Source organism: Poecile atricapillus, chromosome 1 (assembly GCF_030490865.1).
Source record: "Poecile atricapillus isolate bPoeAtr1 chromosome 1, bPoeAtr1.hap1, whole genome shotgun sequence".
Taxonomy (NCBI): domain Eukaryota; kingdom Metazoa; phylum Chordata; class Aves; order Passeriformes; family Paridae; genus Poecile; species Poecile atricapillus.
In genome coordinates, this window is record NC_081249.1 from 4,809,237 (window position 1) to 4,834,568 (window position 25,332).

At 43.3% G+C, this 25,332-nt stretch overlaps 1 protein-coding gene and 1 long non-coding RNA gene across 3 annotated transcripts; one reads left to right on the top strand and one right to left on the bottom strand.

The window, feature by feature from the left end:
• Positions 1–1,692: 1,692 nt before the first annotated feature.
• ZBTB21 (zinc finger and BTB domain containing 21) lies at positions 1,693–21,312 on the bottom strand. Of its 2 annotated transcripts, none has more exons than XM_058847234.1 (2): positions 21,131–21,312; positions 1,693–9,893 (listed from the first exon to the last, which is right to left on the bottom strand). In XM_058847234.1, exon 2 carries the CDS (start codon positions 9,878–9,880, stop codon positions 6,704–6,706), a length of 3,177 nt encoding a protein of 1,058 aa, XP_058703217.1. In that variant the 5' UTR covers positions 9,881–9,893; positions 21,131–21,312; the 3' UTR covers positions 1,693–6,703. The 2 variants fall into 2 exon arrangements, with proteins under 2 accessions (XP_058703217.1, XP_058703225.1); XM_058847242.1 differs by having other exon boundaries at positions 21,034–21,312.
• Positions 21,313–21,363: 51 nt separating this feature from the next.
• Positions 21,364–23,584, top strand: LOC131574786 (uncharacterized). Its single transcript, XR_009276584.1, has 2 exons — positions 21,364–21,942; positions 23,297–23,584. It is a non-coding gene; the product is annotated as an uncharacterized LOC131574786 (long non-coding RNA).
• Positions 23,585–25,332: the final 1,748 nt, after the last annotated feature.

The window sequence follows — 25,332 nt, forward strand, 5'->3', positions numbered from 1 at the left end:
TGGGAGCCTGAGCCCTCAACTATCAGCTCAAGCTGATGACTACAGCCAGGGCTCCATGACACTGAAGAGCTGAATCCATCCCAGATCCTGGATTGACAAGGCATTAATAGATTGTTAAGGGTTTATCAAAACTGCAGAGGCAATTTAAAGCAAATTCTTTGTCAGCAGAAACTAATTCTCAATGTATTCTTTCAACATATGCAAAACGAAAGGGAAATAAAAGTCGTGTGTTGCTTCATTGCAGCCAACACCTTGAAAATTTTTATTGCCAGAGTATTTCAGGACTGGAAACAGAAATACTATCCCTGTTGGTCTAATAGTAAGGATGCTCCTGCATTTGTATATTGAATGATAGATGGAAATATCCTATGAATGGAAGAGTAAACATTGCTGGATTTGTTTGCAGACCAACTGTCTTAGAAGGGGACAGCTGGAATTAGAACAAAAATAACCACAAAAACAGGTGCAATGCTCATGGCATTATCAGTAACTTTTAATAATTTTGATTTGTTTCTTGAATTTTATGTGAAACACAGGCTTTTTGTTCTCTGGAGCAGTTTCTGTGAACCATTCTAGCAGAGCTCAGTCTGTGCTGGAAGTGAAAGGGCTCTGTGTCAGAATTATCTGGATGCAGGAAGAGCTGGAGTAGTTCTTATCTGAAAGGGGAAAGAGACAGCCAATTCTCTGGGGATTTAAGACTCTGGATGGGTCAGAGAGCAGCTCCCCACCCTCTCTTTGCCTTTTCCACAGCTCCCCTAACCTGTGAGGGACAGGCCACGAGCCCTTTGTCCCCATTTTCAAGAAGCCCACATCCTCCCAAGCTCAGTGCCCTTTTAACCCCTGATCCAACCATTTGGCAGAGCTGCTCCTTCAGCCATTGCTCCCTCTGGGAGGGCAGTGCACACACACACAGAGACAAGTGCTGGGGTAAAAAGTGAAGGAGAGTGCCCAGCACATCCTCTGGGCAAATCTGATCCTCCCCACTGGAGATGTGGTGTCCCACTGACACCATTCCTTGACATCCAGGCAGGGATTTGCATGAAACCTGTGGGACATAACTCTTGAGACCTTGTCTCCTCTGTTAAAGGTGGGTGAAACTGGTCAGTGGGTCCAACCACAGGGCACACAAGGCAAAAATGGCAAAAGACAGCAAATGTGCAGTCCAAGAAGTTGAGAAAACTGGCCTAAGTGTTCCCAAAGACAGGTCACACCTATTGTGAAGAGAGGAACTGAGTAAACCCCATTCCCAAAAGATAAAAAAGATCATTCTCTGCCTTATGGGAATCCACACACTACATTACCACACAGGGGGTTTTGAAGAGGGAAATTCATGCAGCAAACTGGTTTGGATGAGAGAGCTGCCAAACACCAGAAACATTGCTGTGTCTTTTCAAACATCTGGCTCAGTCCAGTTTTAGATGGAGACACTTCTTTCCACAAATCACTGATTGCACATGAAACAGGATTTGGGCTGTGCTCGAGTTTTTCAGATTGTCTGGTTTTCCTGTATTTTCCAGTAAAAGGTTCAGTGAGGCATTTACTAAAACAAACAAATCCCCATGATTTTAGTAGTCTACCAGTATCACTTACATGCAACAAACAGGACAAAAGATGCTCTTTTACAAACTCACTTCCTACCCCGCAGACACAATGGTTTGTACAATAACACCACCCTCTGCCAAGAGATTCCAGTAGAAGACACAGTGACTCAAAAGAAACAAAGTGTAAGTTTATTGGACGCCAACATTTCTTAGTCAAGATCTAAGTAAAGAAAACACACAGTAGAAAAAGTTGTACAAAGCAGCAATGGATTTACATTACATTAAAGAAAAAGTTGCAATAAGCTATTAAGTCTCAGTCCTAAAAAAAGTAAAAACTCATCCTGGTCTATTGAACAGATATAGAATGTATAAGGTATACAGGATTATAAACCCAGAATTGCTTGTCTTACTTCTATAATCCTTTAAAATGACAAGTGATTTTGTGTAACTAATTGGAAAACTCTCTAGAAAATATATTGGATAATTCCAATTTCTAGTAGGAAACTATTCCCCTGTACCCAAGCACTTAAAGTGATCCCATTTTCCTGCTTTTTAAAAAGGGACACTGTCAAGAATGGGCCTTAAAAGATGTACTTGATGTGTATTTTGCACTTAACGCTGCAGAAGAGGGTTTGTTCTGGTTTTCTGTACACATTTGAATTAAAGCTGCTGCTGCAATAGTGGGAAGCTTGTGTCTTTAAAAGGTAATGTGTACCACTGTGAGACTGGGAAAGGAAGAAGAGGATCGAGTCCTTTATTCTGGAAATAGTGACAGGAAAAGCAACATGAAAGATCAGCTCAACCCACAGAATTCAGTTACATTTTTCAGACATCCTCACAACAACTGAGGCTGCCCATAATAGGATTTTCGTGCCCAAGCAGCTCAAGTGTTAATGACTCAATTTGTTCCTAAACTCTTCAAAATTATTTATTAATATAAAGTATTTCTAATATAGGTCTATTAATTTTCTGTATCCAGCCTTTCTCTTGAGAGTGTCCCTTTCCATAGAGCAGTTACAGTACAGTTTTTCACAAGTCATTTTAAATAAACAAGAATCAATAACATTAAAAATACTATCAGGCTGTGTTCAGCAACAACAGAAAAAAAATATTTTAACACTGATTCAATAACAGCAACACTAAAAAAACCCCAACCAAAACAAACAAACAAACAAAAAAAAAAACTCCAACAAAAAACAACCCCCTAAGCTTGTTTTGATTTTCATCTAAATCTTCTGGTAGGAAAATGTAAACAATTTTATTGAACAGTATAGGCACATGCCAGATTACAGGCTCATGCCAGATATTTGCACCCTCACTGTTAGAGCCAAGAAATTAGGCATAGTCTGTCCTTATCCCATGGGAGGAGCTCATTTTAACACTGGAAGTTTGGAACAGCAACAGAGAGCACGCAGAGCTTTGGAGCAAACCCACATGTCCTGCCTGGGGGAAAACAAACAACATCAGGCAAAAAAACCCTCCTGGATGCTCCTGCCTGAACAGGAAACGCAGGCCAAGCCTCTTACAGCTGTTTGGGGTCACAGATAACACATCTCAGTTTTGAAACAGCCCAGACAAACTCTGGGGTCACCCACTTCACCAGGTTATCTCCTCCATCACCTGCCAAGGGGTGTTTCGGTCTCCCTTACCAAATCACCCAAAACTAGAGACAGATTCGTTACTGGTTCCTGTGTTCTGCTGCCACTGCTCACTTTCAAGGTTGGTCATGGTCCCAGTTCAGCAATGAACTTGCACAGAACAATTTTAAAAAGGTTAAGACTCATCTTAATGGACTTAAGATAGGCTTAGAGGCTTTGCCAACACAGTGCCTGAAAGGAAAAAAAGTCCCAAACCAAAATACATTTCATGGCTCAACACTGCTCCCCTGAAATGCAACGCTAGTTTCCACTCCCACTGAAGCAGGATAGTTCTCTGAGATTTATCTGATAGGTTATAAAAATAGCAAAAAAAGGACAGAATTATAGATTCTAGTCTATATATTAAAACATCTGCACATTCCTGTCACAAATTTTAGAAAAAAAAGTAGAACACTTTTTTATATTTAACAAGACCTCTAACTTTGTGTCACTTCAATACACAGCTATAAAGTTAAACAAAATATGATGAAGACAGGCTTTTGTATCAATAAATTTGCCTTTTATTTTGGCTGTGGCCAAACTAGACACTCTTCAAAAGACTTTTATTTATAAACAAGCAACTAACATTTTTTTCCCATAATTTAAATTTTAAGACATATATTAAAGTTATATAAGTGGAAGCATATTTATTCCGTATCCTCCAAAATAAACACTTCTATCAAGGGCCTTTTAAGATACTGTATAAAAGCTAATAGAAAACCAGAACTGCTATATAAACATCTCATATTTAAATTTTAGAGATCCTGAATTCCTTTACTAAACAACAGGAACTGAATGTAAAAAAAAAAAAAAAAAAAAAAATTAAAAAAATAATAAAAATCACACAGAACACACTCAAAGCGGAAAATAAAACTTTAAAACCCCCACCAAAACCAAAGCAACTGAAGAAAAACTTAGGAGGCTATTTAGGCCAAAAATATTTTATGGATTCTTTATAATACCTAGTACGCTAGGAAAAAGGCCAGGGTTTCTTCAAAGATGTTGCACAAGGTTTTGATTTAAAGTGTGTAGCACAGAGCAGAATCCCAGCTAGAAGTGACCCAGCTGAGCTGGTTGCCACCTTCCTTCAGAAAGCACACTGAATTTTAAAAGGCTTTAGCTCAACTTTTAGGCTGTTGTGCAGAGGAATCACTGGGGAAAACTTAGGAACCATTCTACAAAAACACGTTCATATTTTATACACACAGATTTCTTAAATATATATAAAGGGTACTTAGCAAGGCTTTATGTTTTCTGATTTTTTAAACCAGGTTTAAGTGCAATAACCATTTTATTTTGAAATTGTTTCTGGTAAGAAAGGAATTCATAGTCTTATTAGGTGGAATAAAAAAGTCAGCAACTGGAAATGTCACTGTTAAGCAAGTACCTTGTTTTAAATGCAATGCCACTGAAAGAGTTTAACTGATACTCAAGCAAATTAGCCTAATCATACTCAGTCACAGTTTGCCTGAAAGAGGACAAAAAAAGAACAACATGTTACTTTCAGAGGTGTCTAGTAGCAATTTTAGATTGTAGTAAAAATGAAGCGGAAGAGGCTTGAAACAAACATTGCAATTGTTTTGGTAGCTGAAAAGAATCAGGGGTCCATCCTGAGTTAGTTCATTCAAATTTCACTTACAGGAAAAATAATATCTGTTGGGGGGAAAAAAAAAAATGGTGGCACACTTGGCTTTCACTGAGAAAAATCTGGTGTGTGACTAAAGGTGCCCATCCTCAGATTCTTAGGAGTTACACTTGTGCTTGATTTTGCTGAATCTCAGCATCGGCTTGCAATTCTACTTTTTGAACTTGGGATACTGAAAAAACAGTTACACACATGGTTACACTGGGAATCCAAGCCTCACTCCTGCTCCCCCTGAAATTGGTGACCAAACTTGTGCTGGTTTCAGTGGACACAGATTGGGCTCTGACTCAGCAGTGTGGAATTACATCCCCCTTCTCCCAACCCTGCAGGGGAAAGTTGGTCGGGATCATAAACACTGTTTGCATTATTTGCAAATCATTCTAACCCACTACCCCTCCACTAAGTTTAAATTCTAGCAGAAGAATTTCTCATTGTTGGTTCACCTCCTACTTCTGGGTAAATATTTCCTTGACTCACAGAAAAATTTGGACCCTTACTATAGCTCCTGGTAAATGTGTGTGATCCTACTTATACTAAATGCTCCAGTTGGCATTTGAGGTAAAATAATGGAACCACACAGAATATCTGCAGCCCATTATTACCACAATTTTCAACAAATTGGAAAATTGCAACACAGTCACATATGCTAGAAAGCGGCAGAAAGAATTACTCTATATGCATTGCATCCATAAAATACAGTGATTGTAGTGTGATTTTCTCCTCTGCTTTGAGCTGGATATGTACGCTTAATACAAATTTCAAATACATCTTCATTTATACAGGTGTCTATATAAATATTTACATTTTTATGTTTTGTTAAAACATATCTTTGTACTCATGGCCGAGCTTATTACTTGTGTTTAGAAACACAACTCATCTTCTGTCCCTTAATGAGCTCTCTCTTGTTGATTTAATAATTATACATTCCTTTGTAGTTAAAATTACAAACAGTTGTACAAATAGTGGAAACAAAACTATGAAACTTGTCTGACATCCATTCAACCTCAGTTCATGTTATAAACAGTACCATTTGCATTATGATGGCTGTTACACAATGACTTCAGCTACCCAAGTATCCATAGGAAATTAGTCTTTGGGACATTATATAAAGCAAAGTACCCCCTCTCTCAATTTTCCTTAGAAAGTTATAATTAAATGGCTGAAAGCAGGCTTGCTGCTACTTCTTATATAAAATCTTAGTAATAATATTGCTGACTTTAGATTCTATTTTAATTTGCACAAGTTCCATACAACAACAAAACAATTCTATGTTCCCTTAAAATAGCAAACATTCATATCCAATAACATCAGGATTACTCAAACTTGAGGTTTATTTGTTATTGCTAAAGGTTTCTAAGACCTAAGTCAATACAGCAAGACACTCCAACCACATCCTCCCGAACTGCCAGTGCATGGCAACCACTTACATGGAGCTTGTGTGTGTTGGTTTCTTTTTGAAAAACAAATTATGACGTTGGTTACAGTATTTCACTACTATAAGCTCACAGTTAGAATCCCAATTGTTGTTTCTCTTTCGTTTAATATATAACTTTATATATAATACACACGCACACACCAACATCACGGGTTGAAGATCCATGCATACAATCCAGATGCAATTGTATTTCAGTGTCAAATGAAATAAAATAAAATTTATTCTGTTACTATTAGATCCCAGACCACAGTATTTTAAATTACTCTGCTTTCTACCTACTAACCAAGTTATACTTTTCCCTAATCTCCAAATCCAAGCAGCATCACAAATTCCAGCTTTTCCATCATCATCATTTTGATCCTCTTAAATGTGTAGTCTATGTGGCAGGCCTCTGAGATCCTGAACACAGCCCCCCCAAACCAGCTCTGCAAGGGTTCTGTTAAAGCTAATTGTGTGTCTGTTCGTGGCTCCAGAGGCTGAAAGCCGTCTTGAAAGTCCTGTGGCAGAGTTTGCACATGTACTGTCTCTTGAAGGTGATTGCCGAGAGCGGCGGGGCGTGGTAGAAGAGCGTGTCCGACTCCTGCGGCACGAACAGCTTCTCAGTAGTACCGGAGCTTTCCGGCAAGCCCGTGGGGCTGTCGGGCTCCAAAGGCTGGATTTTGGGGAGTGGTGGGGGTGGGGGTAAGGGTGGGGGTGATGGGGAATTAGCTGGTGGACATATCTCAGGCTCCTTGTTTGTGGACTCCTCCGCAGCCTGCGACATGTGAGACTGGAAGTGGCTCCAGAGCCGGAAATTCGTTCGGAAGGCCTTGTTGCACACGTGGCAAATAAACGGCTTCACGGAGCACAGGAGCTCCTGGTGACGCTCCAGCTGTTTGCGTAAGGTGAAAATCTTCCCACACTTTTCACAGGGCCACAAACTGGGATCTTTCTTGGAGACTACGTCCTTAGGTTCCCTGCTCGTTTCGGTGACCTCGTCCTCTACATCATCTGCAGGCTCTTCCTTGATCTGGATTTTAAACTGCTTGGAAACACTTAAGTCTTCAGGCAGGCATGAAGAGTCTTCAGAATCAAAATTAATTTGTTCTGACGAATCACTGAACACACCGTCCTCCTTTGCAGCAACAAAATTGTTCATTTTATTGGATTCCGACTGCGGAGGCAGCCGTGACGAACTGGTGATTTCTCCATTGTGATCCATGAGAGGCAAAGAAAAGTTCTCTGATGGAGCCATTGTGTTCTGATTGTGAACTTCAACCTGATGACGCCAGATACTGAAGGATGATTTGAAGGTGCGCATACACTCGAGGCAAGTCAGCTTCTTGTACTCACACTTGCTTTCATGCTCGTGCTTCAGCTCTGGAGAAGAAAACCTAAGGCTGCAGTAAGGACAGACAGTGGCGTTTCTACAGAGTCGCTCGTGGTTTCCCTGTTCAATAAGTGAGGAGAGCTTGGCATTGCAGAGACGGCACTGATAAACCTCCTTATTTTCCACCGGGTTTTCAATATGAATGTGATCTTTCTGCTTAGGAGCCTTGTTCCCTCCAATGGGTTTCTCCCCAGGGTGCATTTTTATGTGCTGTTTGAACTGGGAGAGGAAACGATAAGCTTTCCCACAGTAGGTACAAATATAGGCTCCTTTGGTTCTCGACCTTAAATTCCTTTTGATGACTTGTTGTGCTTGTGAAGCAGACTGACCCTGAAAGCTCTGCTTGCCACGTCTTAGTTTCACAATCAGAGCTTTTTTGATTTCTCTCTCCCTCACTATATCGATCAGTTTTCTTTGGAATTTTTCATCCAAAAGGGCGTGTGAACTGGAAGCTGGTGAGGGATTCTTCACGATTCCATGTTGTGTCTGGCAGTGCGTCCACACTTTGAAATTGGTGTGGAATCTCTTGTGGCATATGTCACAAGCATAGGGCTTCTCTGGATTGTGATACATGTTAACATGGCGATGAAGACCTGCTGTTGATCTGAAAATTTTAAGGCAGTGTTTACATTTAAACTTTTTATTTGGTCTTGCTTCTTCCATCTCGCTGTACTCATCTTTACTGACATCAGAATCAGGGAAATCAGCATCAAGGTGCGTGGGGCTCGAGCCTTCCTCAAAGTTCTCTTCTGAGCCAGGAGAACCCTGCTCATCTGCCTTCAGCTTCTTGAACGGCAGCCTCCTATCATCCTGGAACCTCCTTTTCGCTGGAAGGCTGCTGGGTTCCTTACGGTCATCCTCAGTTTTAAAAGCAAAGTCTTTGTTTGCCGCCGCTGAAGCATCACCCACTGTAACTCGTATGATTTCAGCAGGATCTGAGAGGGGACTGCTGGGCTCGGTTTTGATCCGCACCTCCGAGAGAGGGGAAGCCACCTCCCGATCCGTTGACTGAGAGGCACTGAAAGACCTAAGGCGATGTGGGTGTATTACCTGTGGCTTCTCATCCAAGGCTGACTTCTCCGATGACTCTTTTGAGGATGACTTTTGGGATGAAACATTAAATGTCTTCTGGGAATCGTTAGTTCCCGGTGAGGAGCACGAGGATACCTGTGCAGGCTTTAGGTCAACAGAAGGTGAGTAAATAGGAACCTGGCTGTCCATGGACAGCGACCTTCGAAGGAGACTTTTTACAAGGGGCCCACTTCTGTCAATACTTTGGTTTTCTGGGCCAGACCCACTAGATGGGATTACTAGCCCTAACTTGGAGTAGTAAAGTAAATTCCTGTCTTCCCCTTGACCATTTCCTTTTCCTGCCTCTCGCAACAAAAATGTGGATTCTGCTGCCCCACGCAGAGACAAGACTGGTGGACGTGGTCTTTTCAAAGACATCTCTGCAACTTTTCCTCGCAGAAGCTGAGCGCTACTTCCTGGCTCACCGCCTGCCATTTCTTTCTCTGCTAAAGACATCTGAGGCAGCACCATGTTCCTTTTCACTAAAGCCCCTCTGCTCTGATCCTCCACAGTTACAGAAGTTTCATGAACCTTCGAATAGCTCACAGGGCTTTCTTTCAGCCACCTCCTTTCAGTCAGTGATAAGTTGTGAAGGGTTTCAGTTGCTTTTGTTACCTGTGGTCTGCCACTAGCTTTGACAGCCACGGAGGGTGAAGGTTTAGGAGTATGGCTTAAGTCATGTTGTGTTTGATTTACGCTTTTTGCTTGTGCTTCAATTCTGTTCTGACAGACGATGACACTTCTCTTCTGAGAACTACTTTCATCTTCATCTTGATAGAGTATTTTTTTTATAGGACAAGAAGGAAAAGGAGCTTGAGGACTCTTGGAAACAATGTTTGTAAGAAAAGATATTCCAAGACTGTAGCCCAGTTCTTGCACAGCTGCAAGGCTGCCTTTCTCAATGAACAAGGATGAAGAATAAATGTAGTTCAACACATTATCAAAAGCATCTGGCTCACAAAAGTCGAGCTGAAACACTGACTGAGACTCATTCTCCTTATTTGTGAACAGAGTTTGGAAGTATTCACTGCTGGCAGCCAGAACATTCTTATGAGCTCGGAATTTCTGGTCTCCTACGATCAGCACAACGTCACACAGCTGTCCCTTGAGACGCTCCTCGTTCAGGGTGCTCAGGAGGGAAATGGCATGTGCTGGATTTATGTAATGCAAGAGCCCCTCCATGATTCCGATGTCCCTGAAAAAGAACAACAACAACAAAGCTGTAGGTTGCCTTATATGAACTGTAACTGTTAGAGGCAAAGTAAACACATCTCCTGTACTCTGTAGACTGGCTAAACCACCATCAAACAGTGATTAAAGGAACAGCTTATGTGGAGGAAAGGTTTGGGAATGAAAACACCACTGCTAGCTCCAAAAAAGCACAGGCATGGGAAGAGCCAGCTCATCTGCCCACTTTCAAATATCCTTTTAATTGCTAATCTTATACCAAGGATATTACACCTAACTAACTGGGGGATGGATGGATGGATGGATGGATGGATGGATGGATGGATGGATGGATGGATGGATGATGGATGGATGATGGATGGATAATGGATGGATGATGGATGGATGATGGATGGATGGATGGATGGATGGATGGATGGATGGATGGATGGGCTGTGTCCTTTTCCTGTAAATACACCTTTCCACAGGTAAGAACAGTTCTATCATTTTACTCTTGATCATCTCTTTTTCTGCTTCAGCTTTATGAAGATCTGTCTTGACAACTGGATTGATAAACTCTTGGATCAGGTATCTAAAGCCTAGTTATAGCAACTCGCCTTTCTGAGGCTAAGCAACCCTGACAGTCTCCTGCTGACCAGACAAATTAAGGGGGTTTTGTTGTCACTTTTAATAGGATGATGGAAAGGGCATTAATATTGGGAAGAGAGAAGGAAGCAGGATTATTGTCTGTAACCCAAATTCATCATGTTTACTTATGCTTAATAAGTGCTGTTAATATCTATTTCTAACTGTATGTGTCACTTAAAACTGCACTGTTAGGATCTGGTTTCTGGGAAATGTCAGTTTTCACTGAAGTATCCCTGCATTGCTTTGCTCAGGATGAAAAGCAATCAGAGAACTGAAATCCCCATTTCATTCATTGGCATTAAAGCACTTTATGCCCACAACCCATATATCTGAGAAACAGTTACCCTTGGTTGCATCCAAGAGTACAATAAGCACAAATTAAGCTGCAGTGCAGAAATCTCCATGATCCATATGCTTCAAAACACAGCCTACTCCATGCTGCAGGATGTCTTGATAACTCAATATACTGCTTCTGATGAGAGCTTAACAAAAGAAGACAACCAGGCTTTAAGTTAAACAAAGAACTTCTTTGGCAGGAGTTGCAATTTATATATCTGTGCACAAGAAGACACACAGAGAAATCAACAATATTAAATTATCTTATTTTTTTCACAGACACTCTCTACACTACCTCCATGGTGGTTATAAAACAAGTCAATGATGTGTCTGTTAAAAGCAATTCTCTTATATTTACAGTTGATTTGAGAAACTACTTTTTAGTTTCATTTGTACATGATGTATGCAACTACAATGAAAACGTTTCACTGCTCATCAGCTTAAAGCAAAACTGTAAAGTTTATCAAAATAAAAAAAAATACTGAGAAGCTATAACCCCATGGTTAATAAATGATGATGATAAATCTTAAAACCAATGGGTATAAATAAGTTATCAAAGTCTAAATTGCTATTACTGAGAAATGACTTAAAGGATGCTGCATGCAGTGTCTCAGGGCAGTGATCTTATCAAGGACTGAGCTACCACTTCTCCACCTAAAAATACCAAATGAGTTCATAGTGACATGGCAACAGCAAAACCAGAATGCTGCTTCCTCACCAAATCAGTCTTTACTGAGTATTTCAGTGCCTTGCAGTGTCATTTCATAAACACTAATTTATCCTTAATTTACCTTAGATAGCTATAATGCATAATTCCCCCACACCTCCATCTATAAAAAGCAGTGCAGTCAACCTTAATTTGAGAAAGCAATCTGGTTTGTTTTGCTTTCTGTGTTTTATTTAAGAAGACTGGAAGGATGGAGGTGGGAGTGTGAGGATGGTGGTTCATTATCCTCCTTTGTGGATGCCACTGCAATTTAAAGAGTGTGACTGGCCCTAATCCAGTTTCATGGTCTGAGCACCCATTAACACTTACAGAGTTATAACTGGTGCTCCAGGAGGGCATCTTTCCCTTTCCCTTCACCTGGAAGAAAGTGAGTTTGCAAACTCAAGTGATTCCTCTGGGATGCATGCTGCAGAAAGTAAATGGAGGTAGTAGATCAACAGAGCTTAGGAAGCTTTAACTGTGGTGTAGAGACACCCAATAGAAGCTGCTGCATAACCCACACTTCAAGGACACAGTGGAAATAGAATGCATTAGTCAAATGTTTTGAAATATTTTAAGAGCTTTCATTTTAATCTGCTTTGCCCTTGTGTTTTTAAAACTGGCAGAATAAACAACATGTAATTACTGTGTGTCCCTCTGCCCACCTAATGCAGCAGTGCAGTGTAACCAGTAGAGTGGTGTGAAATCTGCAGGACTAAAGCAGAACCCAACAGTCCCCCATCCTTCTGGCCACAGTTTCCTTCTTCATTCCTCTAACTACTCCAATTCATCACACTAAACACCACAGACATAAACATCCCTCCCTGTCACGCTCGGGGCACAGTGAAGGAGGCTCGGGTGCAATGTAACTCTGTCACTTTAACAGTAACCAAGGCTGCTGCATAAACAAATGGCAAAGGACCAAATCAATCCTCCAAAGGCAGCTTTAATCCTGGTATTTCCTAACTCAAGCGCTTGACTTTCAGCTTAATAGCATTTAGATACAACAGGCAGAAATTAAACAAACAATAGCAAGAAACACACCAGAACTGTTTTGCAGAACCATTTTAAGACATTTACTCAGATCACGTGAAAGATTGAAATGCTCAGAAGTAGAAAAAATAATCAACCCAAAGAACACTTGAGTCAGAGTACAATATGTCAAAATTTCCCTACATGAACACTTTTCTGTAGCAAAGTTGATCCAAGTCATCCCTGCTCTCTTGTGTTCATCTTACCTGCACACTGCAGGTCACTCCTCCTTCAGCTGTGCCAGTACAAATATTTGCAGGCCTGTATGACGTAGCAGAACAAAAAATAAATAAACCCCCAACTTTATTTATTTTCAAATGCTGGTCAATTTTTATAGTAAACCACATCAGGAACTATTGCACTGGCAGAACTGAAGAGGCAGCAATAGGAACAGCTGTCGGAGGACAAGAACTGGTTCCCCAAAGCCACACACAAAAGCTTCCCTGGCCCTGTGTGTAAACATACAACTCTGGCAGTCTCCTGTAATACCAGGTTTGGTTCCAGGTGTTTGAGTACTCTTACTTCTCAGCTGCAGATAACCATTTTTTTCCAGCCACCTTCACTACTGACTGGAAACAAACTTTTCGTCTTCCATGATGTTCAGGTGACATCATGGGAACAGCAGGAGCGCATCAGAAACTCTCCCAGTCTGTGTGCAGGTGCCTCGTGCCACAGCAGCTGCTGGTCCTCAGGAGGAACAGTGACTAAATTTATACTCCAGATCCAGGAAGGGCCAGTGCAGCAGGAACTTTCAGGAGGCCAAGAAGAGATTTTAGTGACAGCCCTCACAGAATCAGAGGATGGATCAGGCTGCAATGGACCACAGTGGTCAGCTGGTCCAACCCTCCCTGTCCAGACCACACAGCACAGGGTTGTGTCCAGACAGGTCTGGAATATCTCCAGTGAGGGACACTCCACACCCTCTCTGGACAATCTGTGCCAGTGCCCAGTCACTGCTGAGGAAAGAAGTTCTTCCTCATGTTCAGGTGGAACTTCCTGGGCATCATTTCTGCCCATTCCTCTTGTCCCGTTTCTGGGCACCACAGAGCAGAGCCTGGCCCATCCTCTATCCTGTAGATATTTATACACATATACACACAGATACATACACATTAATGAGGTCCCCTCCCAGTCATCCCTTCTCCAGGTTCAACAGGCCCAGCTCCCTGAGCCCTCCCTCGTAAGAGAGATGTTCCAGTCCTCTAATTCCCTCCTTCAACAGCCCCCCACTGATCTCAGAAAACTAGATTTCAAAAGCCTAAGTACCATATTCGGTATAAGATTGTTTTTATATTTTATATTTTGAACAAGGATAGAAAAAGGTGCCTCTACTATTTCAAAATAACTTTTGTAAAATAAATCTCATGAAAGCTCTTCACAAGGCTGAAAAAGCTTAATCTTAGGCCAAACAGTTTCTTGATCTTCAACAGAAACCTCCCTTTGAAGTGGTAGTTCCCCTTCCTTTCCTCTGTTCCTTACTCACATCTCCTCCTCCCAGCCCTGTCCTACTGTCCCCTTCCTTTCACCTGCTCTGCTGCTCATTTGATCTTCCAGTGAGTTGATTTAATGCTTTAAAATTAAGCAGGAAACAAACAAATAAACAAAACCATTCCAAATTTTTAGATCTGTTTGCTATTTTATAGGATAGGGAGCTTAATCAGCTCACTGAGAGGTCAAATGAGCATCAGGGTTCCAGCAAGAGAAGCCATGCACCTGCCCATTCTTTGTCAGGAAATTATTCCATCAGCTTCCTCCAGCTGAAATTTCACCTTTAGAAACAACAGAGACACTGACTTTACAGCTAAAACTTTACAGACAGAATCAGGCAGGTATTTATGTGTGGTTTCAGAGTAACAGCTACACCCTCAAATACATGAGCAACTAAGAGATGATGTTGCCTTCTGACTGGCAGTGGGAAAAATGATGTTCTGAAACCTTCAGTGAAATGCAGTATTGCAGGAAGGAGGTGCCAGGGCTGTGAGAGAAGCAGAGAACGCAAGGTTGGAGGAGAAAACACACAGAAGAGACAGAGTGAACAGGGGTTTAAACAGGGAAAACACATAAGAAGCGTGGCAGGGACAGACCCACTAAAGAAAGCAAAGAAATGTGGATTATAAGACTCATACAAAAAAAAACAAGTGACTTCCTGGGGCATCCCCTGGTAAATGCAGGAATGTTGCACCCATTTGAGTGCTTTTCTGAGGATCTGATGGCTTTGAGAATTCTGGTGCTGCTTCAGACACCGGAACAGTAGAAAGTTCCCTTACTTGTCATAAATCCAGATGAAAAAGGAACCTACACTGCTTAAGCTTCTACTCAAGGACCCTATGCTGGATTTTATGACTTGATTTTGACAACAGTTTATAAAATATCTCTTCTCCCATCAACAGCCTTTGCAACACAGATAATCTCCCACAGCACATACAGATTTACACATCCCCCTATATACTCCCAAAACCTGTAGGTAAAAGCTGCAAACCCACATAGGAATATTATTTGCATTTCTATAATCTTTTTTCTATCTGAATACTGAAATAATTTCTTGCTGCAAGTTTGGGGATTCTGTCTTCCTGGATTTAATGAAATGAGATCTCACTGCTATTGCTGTTTTCCACTGCAGACAGCTCTGTGAACTTTCTCCATGAAGACAAACGTTTCTCATTTCCAATAGGTCAGCGGCACAGAGAGACCCACTGGTATGAAGGCAGGCACAAAATCAGATAAATAACATGCTTGCTAGTGTGTGAAATTGATGGACTAATTTCTACCTATTTATCCTCCAGACATATAAAAGCAGTAATTTAGGGAGAGAAAAAGAAGAAATTTTGTAACCACAGAATTACAGAATGGTTTGGGAAGGGACCTTAAGGGTTATCCAGTTTTAACCCCCCTGCTATGGTTAACACCTCCCACTAGACCAGGTTGCTCAGAGCCCCATCCAACCTGGCCCTGAATGCTGCCAGAGATGGAGCAACCTGTGCCAGTGCCTCACCATCCTCACAGTAATGAATTTTTTTCTAATGCCTAATCTAAACCTACTCTCAGTTTGACTATTCTGGAATCTATTTTGCCCTATGCTATGGACAAATAATTAGCAGTTACCCTGACACAGACATGAAATTCACTTAGAAATTAGAGGCTACTTTTCACATTCAGATCATACCCTTAGTTTCATGTTCTGACACTTAAAATAGCTCCCCCTGACGTGCAGCAAACTACAGAATGTCAGAGTACAAAGCTCCTCTTGTCATTCCCATTCTTGTTTACAACCCAGCAGCAGCTCAGGGTGCAATTTCATCTTACTCTCAGAGCAGTCTAACCAGGGATTGCTCCTGCAATTGTCTCCTCCCTCTCCGAGGAAGGGCTGCCTTGTGCTGGAGCAGGGAGCAGATCCAGCTAAAGGATGGAAGGGACAGGGCAGGGAAATGCTGGCTGGGAACTCTCAAAGTTCTTCCTGAAACATTCAGTGAAAATTAAATCAAATACAATTCAATAAGATATTTGTCCTGGCCTCCATGCCTCGACTAAAAGGTGTGTAACTCAGCCTCCAAACTGCTGTAAACTAAACCAAAATATTGAAAGTTTAAAAACACCTCACCTAGGAGTTCTTCATCTTTCATTCCCTTGAAATGTTTATTTTGTAACACAAAATACAAAGCAACATTTGCTTTGTAATGTTGCAATTAAACTCTCTGAAGGAACAAGTCTGAAAGGCTTGATGGTCATCAAATTTAAACACCTACAGAAATCTCATCCCCAGAAATATTTCTTGTTATTTTTTTGCTAAGAGATGCATGAAATTTTAGGAATTGTAGACCAAATGCATACACTTGTACCATTTCTACAGGTTGATTTTATTGTTTTATTTGCAATGCTGAGATATACTTATCAAATGGAATAATATTCAGTCATCTGCTTTACTAGATGAGACACATTAACTGGCCTAATTCACAATAAAAACTTGTCTACACAGAGCTTTTAATTTTGCTGGTACAGTAAAAGTGACAAACCCTAATTGTGGTCGTATTTCTATTACCCTAATGGTGCTTCTTACAGGCACAGTGTATTTTGGATAGGAAGAGAAGCCACAAATCCATGTAAGGTAATTTTCTATCAACAGAATAGTGTTTACACTAAGGTTTCTTTAAGAAAATGAGACATGAGGGAGAAACACATTTAATCTGAAAAATGCAGAATATAAAAGCTGAGCCTAAAAAAATTGCTGAGTGACAAAGTTATGATTCAGGGATTGCAGGTATCTTCCTCCCACTGAAGGGATCCAAAGAAAATGTCATTCAGCCATCACTGATTCTGGCCAAGATACTGGGAAGAAGAGGAAAGAGGAGAAAAGAGGAAAGAAAACAGCAATTTTACCTGAGTTTTACCTTAAGAGATTTACAAGCTCATGAGTAGCATGTGGAAGACTTTCAGTTTACTCAAAGTCCACAAGCAACTGAAGGTAGGCTATGTCTTACATAGTTAAAAAAGAAATAATTTAAAAATCCAGCTCCTTGAACAAGAGCACTGTATTTTCTGTACTCCTCAAAAGTATTTATGAGAATGGAGATGGTCATATTTTTACTGGAATTTTACAGGAAATTTGGCCCTTAAGCTCCACAGCTGAAGGACTGTACTCAGAGCTACGTCTTGGTACAGAATAAACAAATTCCTTTTGGTTATGACAGACTGAGTGTGGCAGTAATTAGAAATCACTGCAATTCTGCTGCTTTTCTTTCCATGACTTTTAATTTACATTAACAGGGGCTTTGTGAGGCATATTTACTGTCCCAAGAGCACTGTTTTTTAGAAGTGCTCTGAAGATACTCACACATGTGTCCAGATCAGACTGTGAGGGGGTGGAGGGGACACTCACTGGGCTCTGTGTCAGAACTGCCCCTGCAGTAACCACAACTTGTCAGAGGATGAAGAGAATGAATTGCAACCTAAATGTTACCCAACAATGTTCAGTAGTGAGGTAGGATAAACGTTGGATAAGGAGATTAATGATCCCAGATGAAAAAGAGAAAAATATTTCTTCCTTTCCCAAAGAATGCAATTTAATTGTACACAAATTACTATTTGCAGCATTTAAAAAAAAATACATATATTTGGTCAAAGGATTTTTCATGTCTTTTCATCACAGACTGCATGGAAAGAATTTGCACAAGAAAGATACAGTTTCACTATCTCTCAGAGGGAAAACCCTTCAACAATCAGAACCAGGGGATTTCAAAACATATTTTTGATGGACAGAAAGACTGATGAACTGATGGGGGTGGAGATGGAAGGAGCTCAGGAAGACTGAAGACTTGCTCAATACTTTCTTTCCTTGTTCATAAAACATGCCATAACATAAAGTAGTCAATAAGAAAAGACAACAAATTTCTTTTTATTTCACTGCTTATTGAAAGAAAATGTAAGAGAACTGATGTCTTTAATATGACCAGTAGGGAAAAAAATTCAAAGCACCACAGTACAAAGACTAACATGAAACTACAACAAATATTTGGGAAGGAAACCCCCCTGCACAGAACACCTATTTTAAAGGAGGGCACATTGCAGTCTTGTCATTTGCAGCAAATGACTTTGCTGCTTCTGAAGACTTGTGCTGCTTTCTGAGGATCACCCCAGGACAGGATCTCAGATCATTACATGAGACAAATTTCAAAATGAAGGCGCTCAGTTGCTCAAAAGTTTAATGAGAGCTGAAATTGTTGCAACTGGAGCATGTGACTCAGAGCACAGCCCCTCCCAGTGCAGAACAAACCTTGTGCTGATTACAGCCCAACTTCCTCTCCCTCTGAGTCCACACTTGGTCACACACTGAAGTTATCACCATTTTGCAGATAAAGCCAATTTCAAAACCCTGAAAGCTGCAGAGGGGTTGTTTTTTAACAGTAACTGCTTCACAGATCCTGAAGTTCAAAACAAAATATCAATACAGTAAGAAAGCTCGAGGCTTTCTGCAAAGCTGACCTTTTAAATCCAAATGCTGACCTGCCCCTAACTAATTCTGAGCAACGTGTGATCAGCCATCACTACAAAGATGATCACTTAATTATCTGTGTGCATGTATTCTCTAGCATCACACACAAAAAAATTCCCATGAGCTCAGAAAACCTAATTTATTAGGAATATCCAGCTTCTACTGATCCAGAGGGTTCTCAGTGTGAGATGAATGTGGCAGAGTGTCACCCTGGCACTTGGAACCTACACAGCAGGAACAAGAGGCAAAAAAGTTCACATTCATCACTGAATGTACACCACAAAAAGGACTTTGGGAAGTTCTTAAAAGCTGCTGCCTGTTTTATAGTCAATAAGAATGCTAATATGTGCTAAAGGATAAGCTACCTTGAACATTAAAGCAGAATTAGGCAAGCTCACAAGTGGTGAAAGCCCCAAGGAATTCTGGTCTGCAGCTGAAAACTCCAGAGGTTCTAATTTGTGACATCTCCCTGCAAGCCTCTACTGAGAACATGTAAATGACAGCTCTTGAAATGGTCATGATCCAGTCAGGATGGGTGGACTTTCCACAGGTAAACAAAATATTCTTAAGAAATTACAACTCTACAGCATATGGGTGAAACACATCTAAAAGAAAGGGATGTCAGATCTCCTCTCACCCAAGAGATGGCCACATAATGTGGGGATTTTTTGCTAACAAGGTTTATAAAAACAGTTGCTTAAATTTGCTCCAAACTTCCCCTCAAGAGGATCAGTATAACGCTGGTGGAAAATTTTAGTCAGAGCACTTTGTCAGTTTGAGCAAAGTCAGAACAGAACACTAAATCTACACATAAAACAGTACTAGAGTTACCTGCAGTGTGTATTTACTACTCCTGATTTAATATCAAAAGATGTCCTGTACAAAAATACATTTTAAAAAACCTAGTTTCACATTAATTTATCCAAGGACAAAATATTAATTTTAATTTATCTACAAGATACCCGGTGTATTCACAAAAAGCTCTGTGATTGTGTAATTCATCACAATCATCTCTTCTTGTATGTACAGCCTACCTACCTCTTACTTCCACTGGGAGTCCAACTACAAAAAAAAGGAAGAGCTACTAAAGCAATTGCTATTTAATTATTAAGATGAGCTTACTCAGCACACACACACTCCACAATTACTTCCTGTCTAATAGTAACTCCTTGAAGTTTTTCTTCTGTTTATTTACATAAACCTCATCCAATCTGAACATACCATCAGCTTGGACTTAATGCAGGATTACAGTAAAGTTCTGACAGCTGTGACCAGGTAAAACAACAACTCCCCAGCTTTCTGCACAGGCACAGCCCAGCACTGAGGAGTTCCCCACCTGGCTGAGAAATGTGCTTCATCCTGCTGATGAATAATCCAGCCCACGAGTGCTCAGGCCAGCAAAGCCACACTTTGCTTACAGAACCACAGCATGGGTCAGGCTGGAAGGGACCACCGTGGGTCATCTGGTCTCACCTCCCTGCTCCAGCAGGGTCATCCCAGAGCACACGGCACAGGATTGTGTCCAGATGGTTCTGGAGTGTCTCCAATGACGGAGACTCCACACCCTCTCTGGACAATCTCTCCAGTGCTCGGTCACTGCACAGCAAAGTTCTTATGTTCAGGTGGAACTTCTGTGCATCAGGTTCTGCCCATTGCCGGGCACCACCGAGCAAGAGCCCGGACCATCCTCTGACACCTCCCCTTTCTCTACTGACAGACTCTGACGAGGTCTGGATGGGGTTTGGTACCTGCCTGCACTTACACGCGGGGACCTCGCTGGGGGGAGATGAAACGCGCTCTCCCTTCCAGACACACCGGGGAGGAGCCGTGTCACCGAGCCATGGCCCTCCCGGCGCCTCGCTCGTGTTTTAGAGCTCGGAGCGGAGCGGGGGAAAGAGCCTGGAGCCGCCGGCGGAGGGGGAAGCGCCGGACGCTCACACCCCCCAGGCGCCCGGTCCTTCTCACCACCGGTGCCTGAAATCCCTCACACCACCGGTCCCTCACGCCCTGCGGCGGCCGGACCCTCGCGGCCCTCACGCCCGTTGCAGCGGGTAACGGGCTCCTGAGGCGCCGCAGCGCAGGGAAGCCGGAGGTCGGCGCGCCGCTTCCCGCTCCCCCCGCGCCGCTCCCGACCCGCCTCTCCCCGCCTTCCTTCCATCCATCCATCCTTCCTTCCTTCCATCGCTGCCGGCCGCGCTCATGCGCCCTGAGCGCCTCCCCCGCGCCTCCCCCTCGGGGCTCGGGCCCGGGCGGGGCGGGCGATGTGGCGGCGGCCGCGGGCACCGCCCGCCCGCTCCGGGCGCCTGCGCCGCGCCCCGCCAGCGAGGGGGGGAAGAGTTACGGTTACGAAACCGGCGCATGCGCTCGGGAGCCGCATCCCCGCTCGGTGGAGGAAGGGGGGGGGGGGGGAAGGAGGAAAGAGAGAGAGAAAAAAAAAAAAAGGAAAAAAAAAAAAACCACCTCAGAGTTACGTCAGGAAAAGACGGATTTGTGCGCGGGGAGACCCGCGCGGAGCGGGCAGCCCCCGGGACGGGCGCGACACGCGGGCGCTACTCACCCTGTCCGCCGCCCCCCCCTGCTCGCCCCCTTCGGCGCCTCCGCTCAGGGCTCAGCCCGCGCTGCCGCCGCCGCCGCCGTGATTCCATCCATCTTGAATTTGACGTCATCCCACAACCGAGGGATGAGGTCATCGCGGGGAGCGCTCGTCACGTGCGCGGCGCCGCGATTGGCCGGGCCGGGGGGGAGCGGGGGGCGAGGGGGCGGCGCGGCGGGGGGGGGACGGCGGGGGGAACGGGGAAATGGAACGGGGACGGCAATGGGGATCCCCCGGCAGACCGCCCGACCGACCGCCCGCCCGGCCGACCGACCGACCGCCTTCCATCGCGGGCAGCGCCGCCCGCAGCGCTCAGCCCGCCCCGTCGCAGGGAAACTGAGGCAGCGGCCGCGCGTGAGGGGGGTGGCCCGGCACGGGGGGGGGGGGGGACACACGGAGGGACAGTGGGGACCTGTGGGGTTTGGGAGGTGCCGCTGTGGTAAACCCGCACCCACCGCCCCCCGGCCTGTGTGCGGCGGCTGAGGGGGGGAACCCGCGTGCAGCGTTAGTGTGCGATTCACCCGAATCCGTAATTGTGTCGCCGTGAGTTTTTATTGCGGTCGTTATTGTTACTGTTCTTTTCATGTTGTGTCTTTTTTTTTTAAGCGCAGGGCTAAGGCCCAGTGGGGACTGTGGAGCGCCGTGCCTTGTGCCGCCCACTGTGTCCCTCACAAGCCATCCCCTCAACCCTTCGCATTTCTGTCCCCCTCAGAAGCCACCACTGTCCCCGTCAAAAGTCACCGACTCCCCCCAGACACCCCCTGCCCCATTACAAGGTACCCATTGAACCCCTCCCAAGCCACCCACTGTCCCCCTCTAAATCCACTCCCTCTAAAGTCCCCCCCATTCCCCTCAAAGGCCACCCCAATTCCCCTCAAAAGCCACCACCCCAACGGCTCAAAAGCCACCCCTGTCCCCCTAAAAAGCCACCACCATCCCCCTGTCCCCTCAAAAGCCACCACCCCAACGGCTCAAAAGCCACCCCTGTCCCTCTAAAAAGCCACCACCATCCCCCTGTCCCCTCCCAAGCCACCCACCATCCCCCTCCCAAGCCAGTCCAGCACTCTCCGTTGCCATCAAGGACACACATTCGGGTGGGTTTTGGCTCAGGCCCTTTGTAGCTGCTCTACTCGCTCCTTTCGATGTGATTTGAAAAAACTACAATAGCCATTATCATTGCTTTAGGCTGGCTTCTCGTCGTGATTATCCGCTTTGAATTAAATACCTGAATAGGGCTTTATGTGTCAAAATGCAAGTATTAAAATAGAAATTAAGAATTACAAGATTTCTCTTGTTTTTGTCAAAAGCTAATCTGGAGCGTTATCTTTTCATTAAGGACAGCTCTAGAGATTTGTATCTAATCCCATAGATGTTTTTAGTGTGCTTTTAGATATCCCACCTAGGTCACAAATACTCGGAAGCAGCTGCAGAATCCCTGGAATGTGTTTAGGGATGCGTTTAAACCCTTTTTTGCCAAGGTTTTGTTGCAAACAAGCTAAAACCCATGTGAGGGAAGGTGATGTACCTTACTGGGTCTGGCTCCTTTTTATTATCATCTCTAGATCTTGGGGTTTTTGTGTCATTGCCGGCTCTTTTAGTAGCTTTGGAAACTCGGGAAGCTGCTTGTGAAAGGAGTGGGGTTTTTTTCACTCGGGGACTCGTGCCCTGACGCGAGTGTGGCTTTGTGAGCCAGCACAAAACCCCAGCAAGCTCTTTGGTGTTGTCTGGAAGAGTTCCCTGGTCTGGTTTGCTGTGCGGGTGTGCAGACAACTGCTCTGGCACAGGGGCTGCTGTGAATAATACTGGGAAAGCAGTTGCTACTGTTCCCATAAACTAGTTTGTGCAGTGATGATGGCTGTGCTGCCAGGGAAAGATTTGGGAAGCTAACATGAGCTTGGAAATCAAGGCCCTGATAACTTTTTTTTTCTTCTCCTTTTTTTTCCCCCCTTCATATATACTCAGTTACTTCTCAGCCAAGTAGAAACTGGTCTTGCATAGTCTGTGCTTCTCCAAAAGGGCCTGTGGCACAGATGGAGGATCTCTGTCCCAGAATTACCCTGCTGAAAGGTGTTCTTACACGTGTGTGCCTTGCTGTGCAGGTATTTATTACCAATATTTTTAATTTGTCAGGTTCCCTAGTGAAAGTGCAGCCAGTGGAACAGAGCCCATGCAGTGGCTTGTATAATTCTGTTGGTGCGAGTCCAGAAGAGGCTACAAAGTTGATAAGAGAACCGGGGCACCTCCCATATGGAGACAGGCTGGGAAAGGTGGGGTGTTCAGCCTGGAGAAGGTTGTGTGGAGACCCAAAACATCTTTCAGAATCTGAAGAGACCTGCAAGGAAGCTGGAGAGGAGCTCTTCATCAGGAACTGGAGTGACAGGACAAGGGGGAATGGGTACAAACTGGAAAAGGGGAAATTTAGGTGAGATCTTAAGAAGAAATTTTTCAGTTTGAGGGTGAGCAGGCCCTGGCACAGGGTGCCCAGAGCAGCTGTGACTGCCCCTGGATCTCTGGAAGTGTCCAAGGCCAGGTTGGACACTGGGGCTTGGAGCACCCTGGGATAGTGGAAGATGTCCCTGCCATGGCAGGGGGGTGGGATGAGGTGATCTTCCAGCATTCCATGATTCTACAGTTTTGTCATTCTTACAAACAGATGATTTGAGAAAATTTTGAATGCAATCCTCCAAGATTCTGTGATTCAAAAAAGACATAATCTGACTGTATTTCTTGATCTAGTCTGATTGACTTGATGTTATTAGAGTTTATGAATGCCCTATATCCCTGTAAATTAGGTTTTTCTTGATTCTAATGAAATCTTGGGAAGGAATTAATTCTGTAGAATTATTGGGGGTTTAAGCTGTCTGTAAGTAGGTTAATTTTGTCAAATGTACTATTCCCAATTATTTGAATATATTCTGGTTCTTCAAGATTATCTTGTTTATGAACATATTTCCCAACATTTCTAATTTTAGATGCTTTGATGGAGGGCTTAGTTTGATATATTTTTCATCTGTATGTGTGGTTGCAGCTGTTATTACCAGGTGCATGTTTGTTAAGTACACGGTTTGTTCTCCATTTGGAGTATCCAATAACTACTCAGATTAACTTTGGGTCATACTTGCCAACAAGCTTTGTCACTGGAATTCTGTTAAAAATGGAGCCCCTGCAAAATGTAGAATGTAAAGAAACTTTAAAGAAAATAAAGGATGATTATACATGGGCATTGTGAACAAATTAACATGTAAAAGCTAAAACACTTACATTGAAGTACATGCATTGAAAGTATGAGAATTACTGGTTTTTGTAGTGTAAATATTGCACTAAAGGGCAAAGCTGTGTACTCTGAATAGTAACATTTTCAATATAAAAATAGTTGGAATAAAGTCATATCCTGGAGCTAATCTGTCTATTTTTTTAGATCTGTAGTTTCAGCTCTTTTACGTGTAGAGACCCCAAAATTTTCTTTAATGAAGATTTGGACCTTGTGTGATTAATTTAAATCTAATGACATCAGGTTCTTTTCCTGCAGAGAGCCTTAGAAGTAGCTCAGATACCCTGAGGCACTCCTCTATTAGCAGCTGGGAAAGTTTTGCAGAGAGGAGTTTGGTTTTGAGGGAGGAGAGAGGATAAGGACAGGAGAAGCTGCTTCATTTCAGTGGGGGAACCTTGACTAGATGGAGACATTTTTCATCTTGGTAAATTTTCTTCAGGTCTTCTGTCCACGTAGAGAGATCTGTTCTGTACCCTGGTGGCTTTGGGAGTGTATCCTGCTGGAGCTCCCTTTTCCTCCTGGCAGTGGGTTTCCTCCCTTTTCCAGCTCCAAGCTTCTCCTGAAATCGCTGTAAAAGCGGAAATGCAAAACCCCAGGCACGGGGTTTTGTCTCTTGTTTCTCACCAAATCCTCTGGAACTGATTATTGCCAAGGACTTAGTGCAGAGGGAGATAATTAATCTCTGAGAAACTGCCTTCTGTCTCTCTGGCCCTGAAAATCTTATCAGTGGAGCAGATGCTGTGGCTGTTACCCCATTCCTTCAGATGCCAGCTTCCATCCCAGAACTTCTGGGATGTGGAGCACAGTTCCTTGGGATCACAGAACACACTTGAATGAACCCATTCCTTTGAATGCAGCAGATGTTCCTGGGAACTCCAGAGGTCTCGCTTTATTG

Bases quoted from the DNA above. Each gene is read 5' to 3' on its own strand.
- ZBTB21 (XM_058847234.1), bottom strand. From the start codon at position 9,880: ATGGAGGGGCTCTTGCATTACATAAATCCAGCACATGCCATTTCCCTC.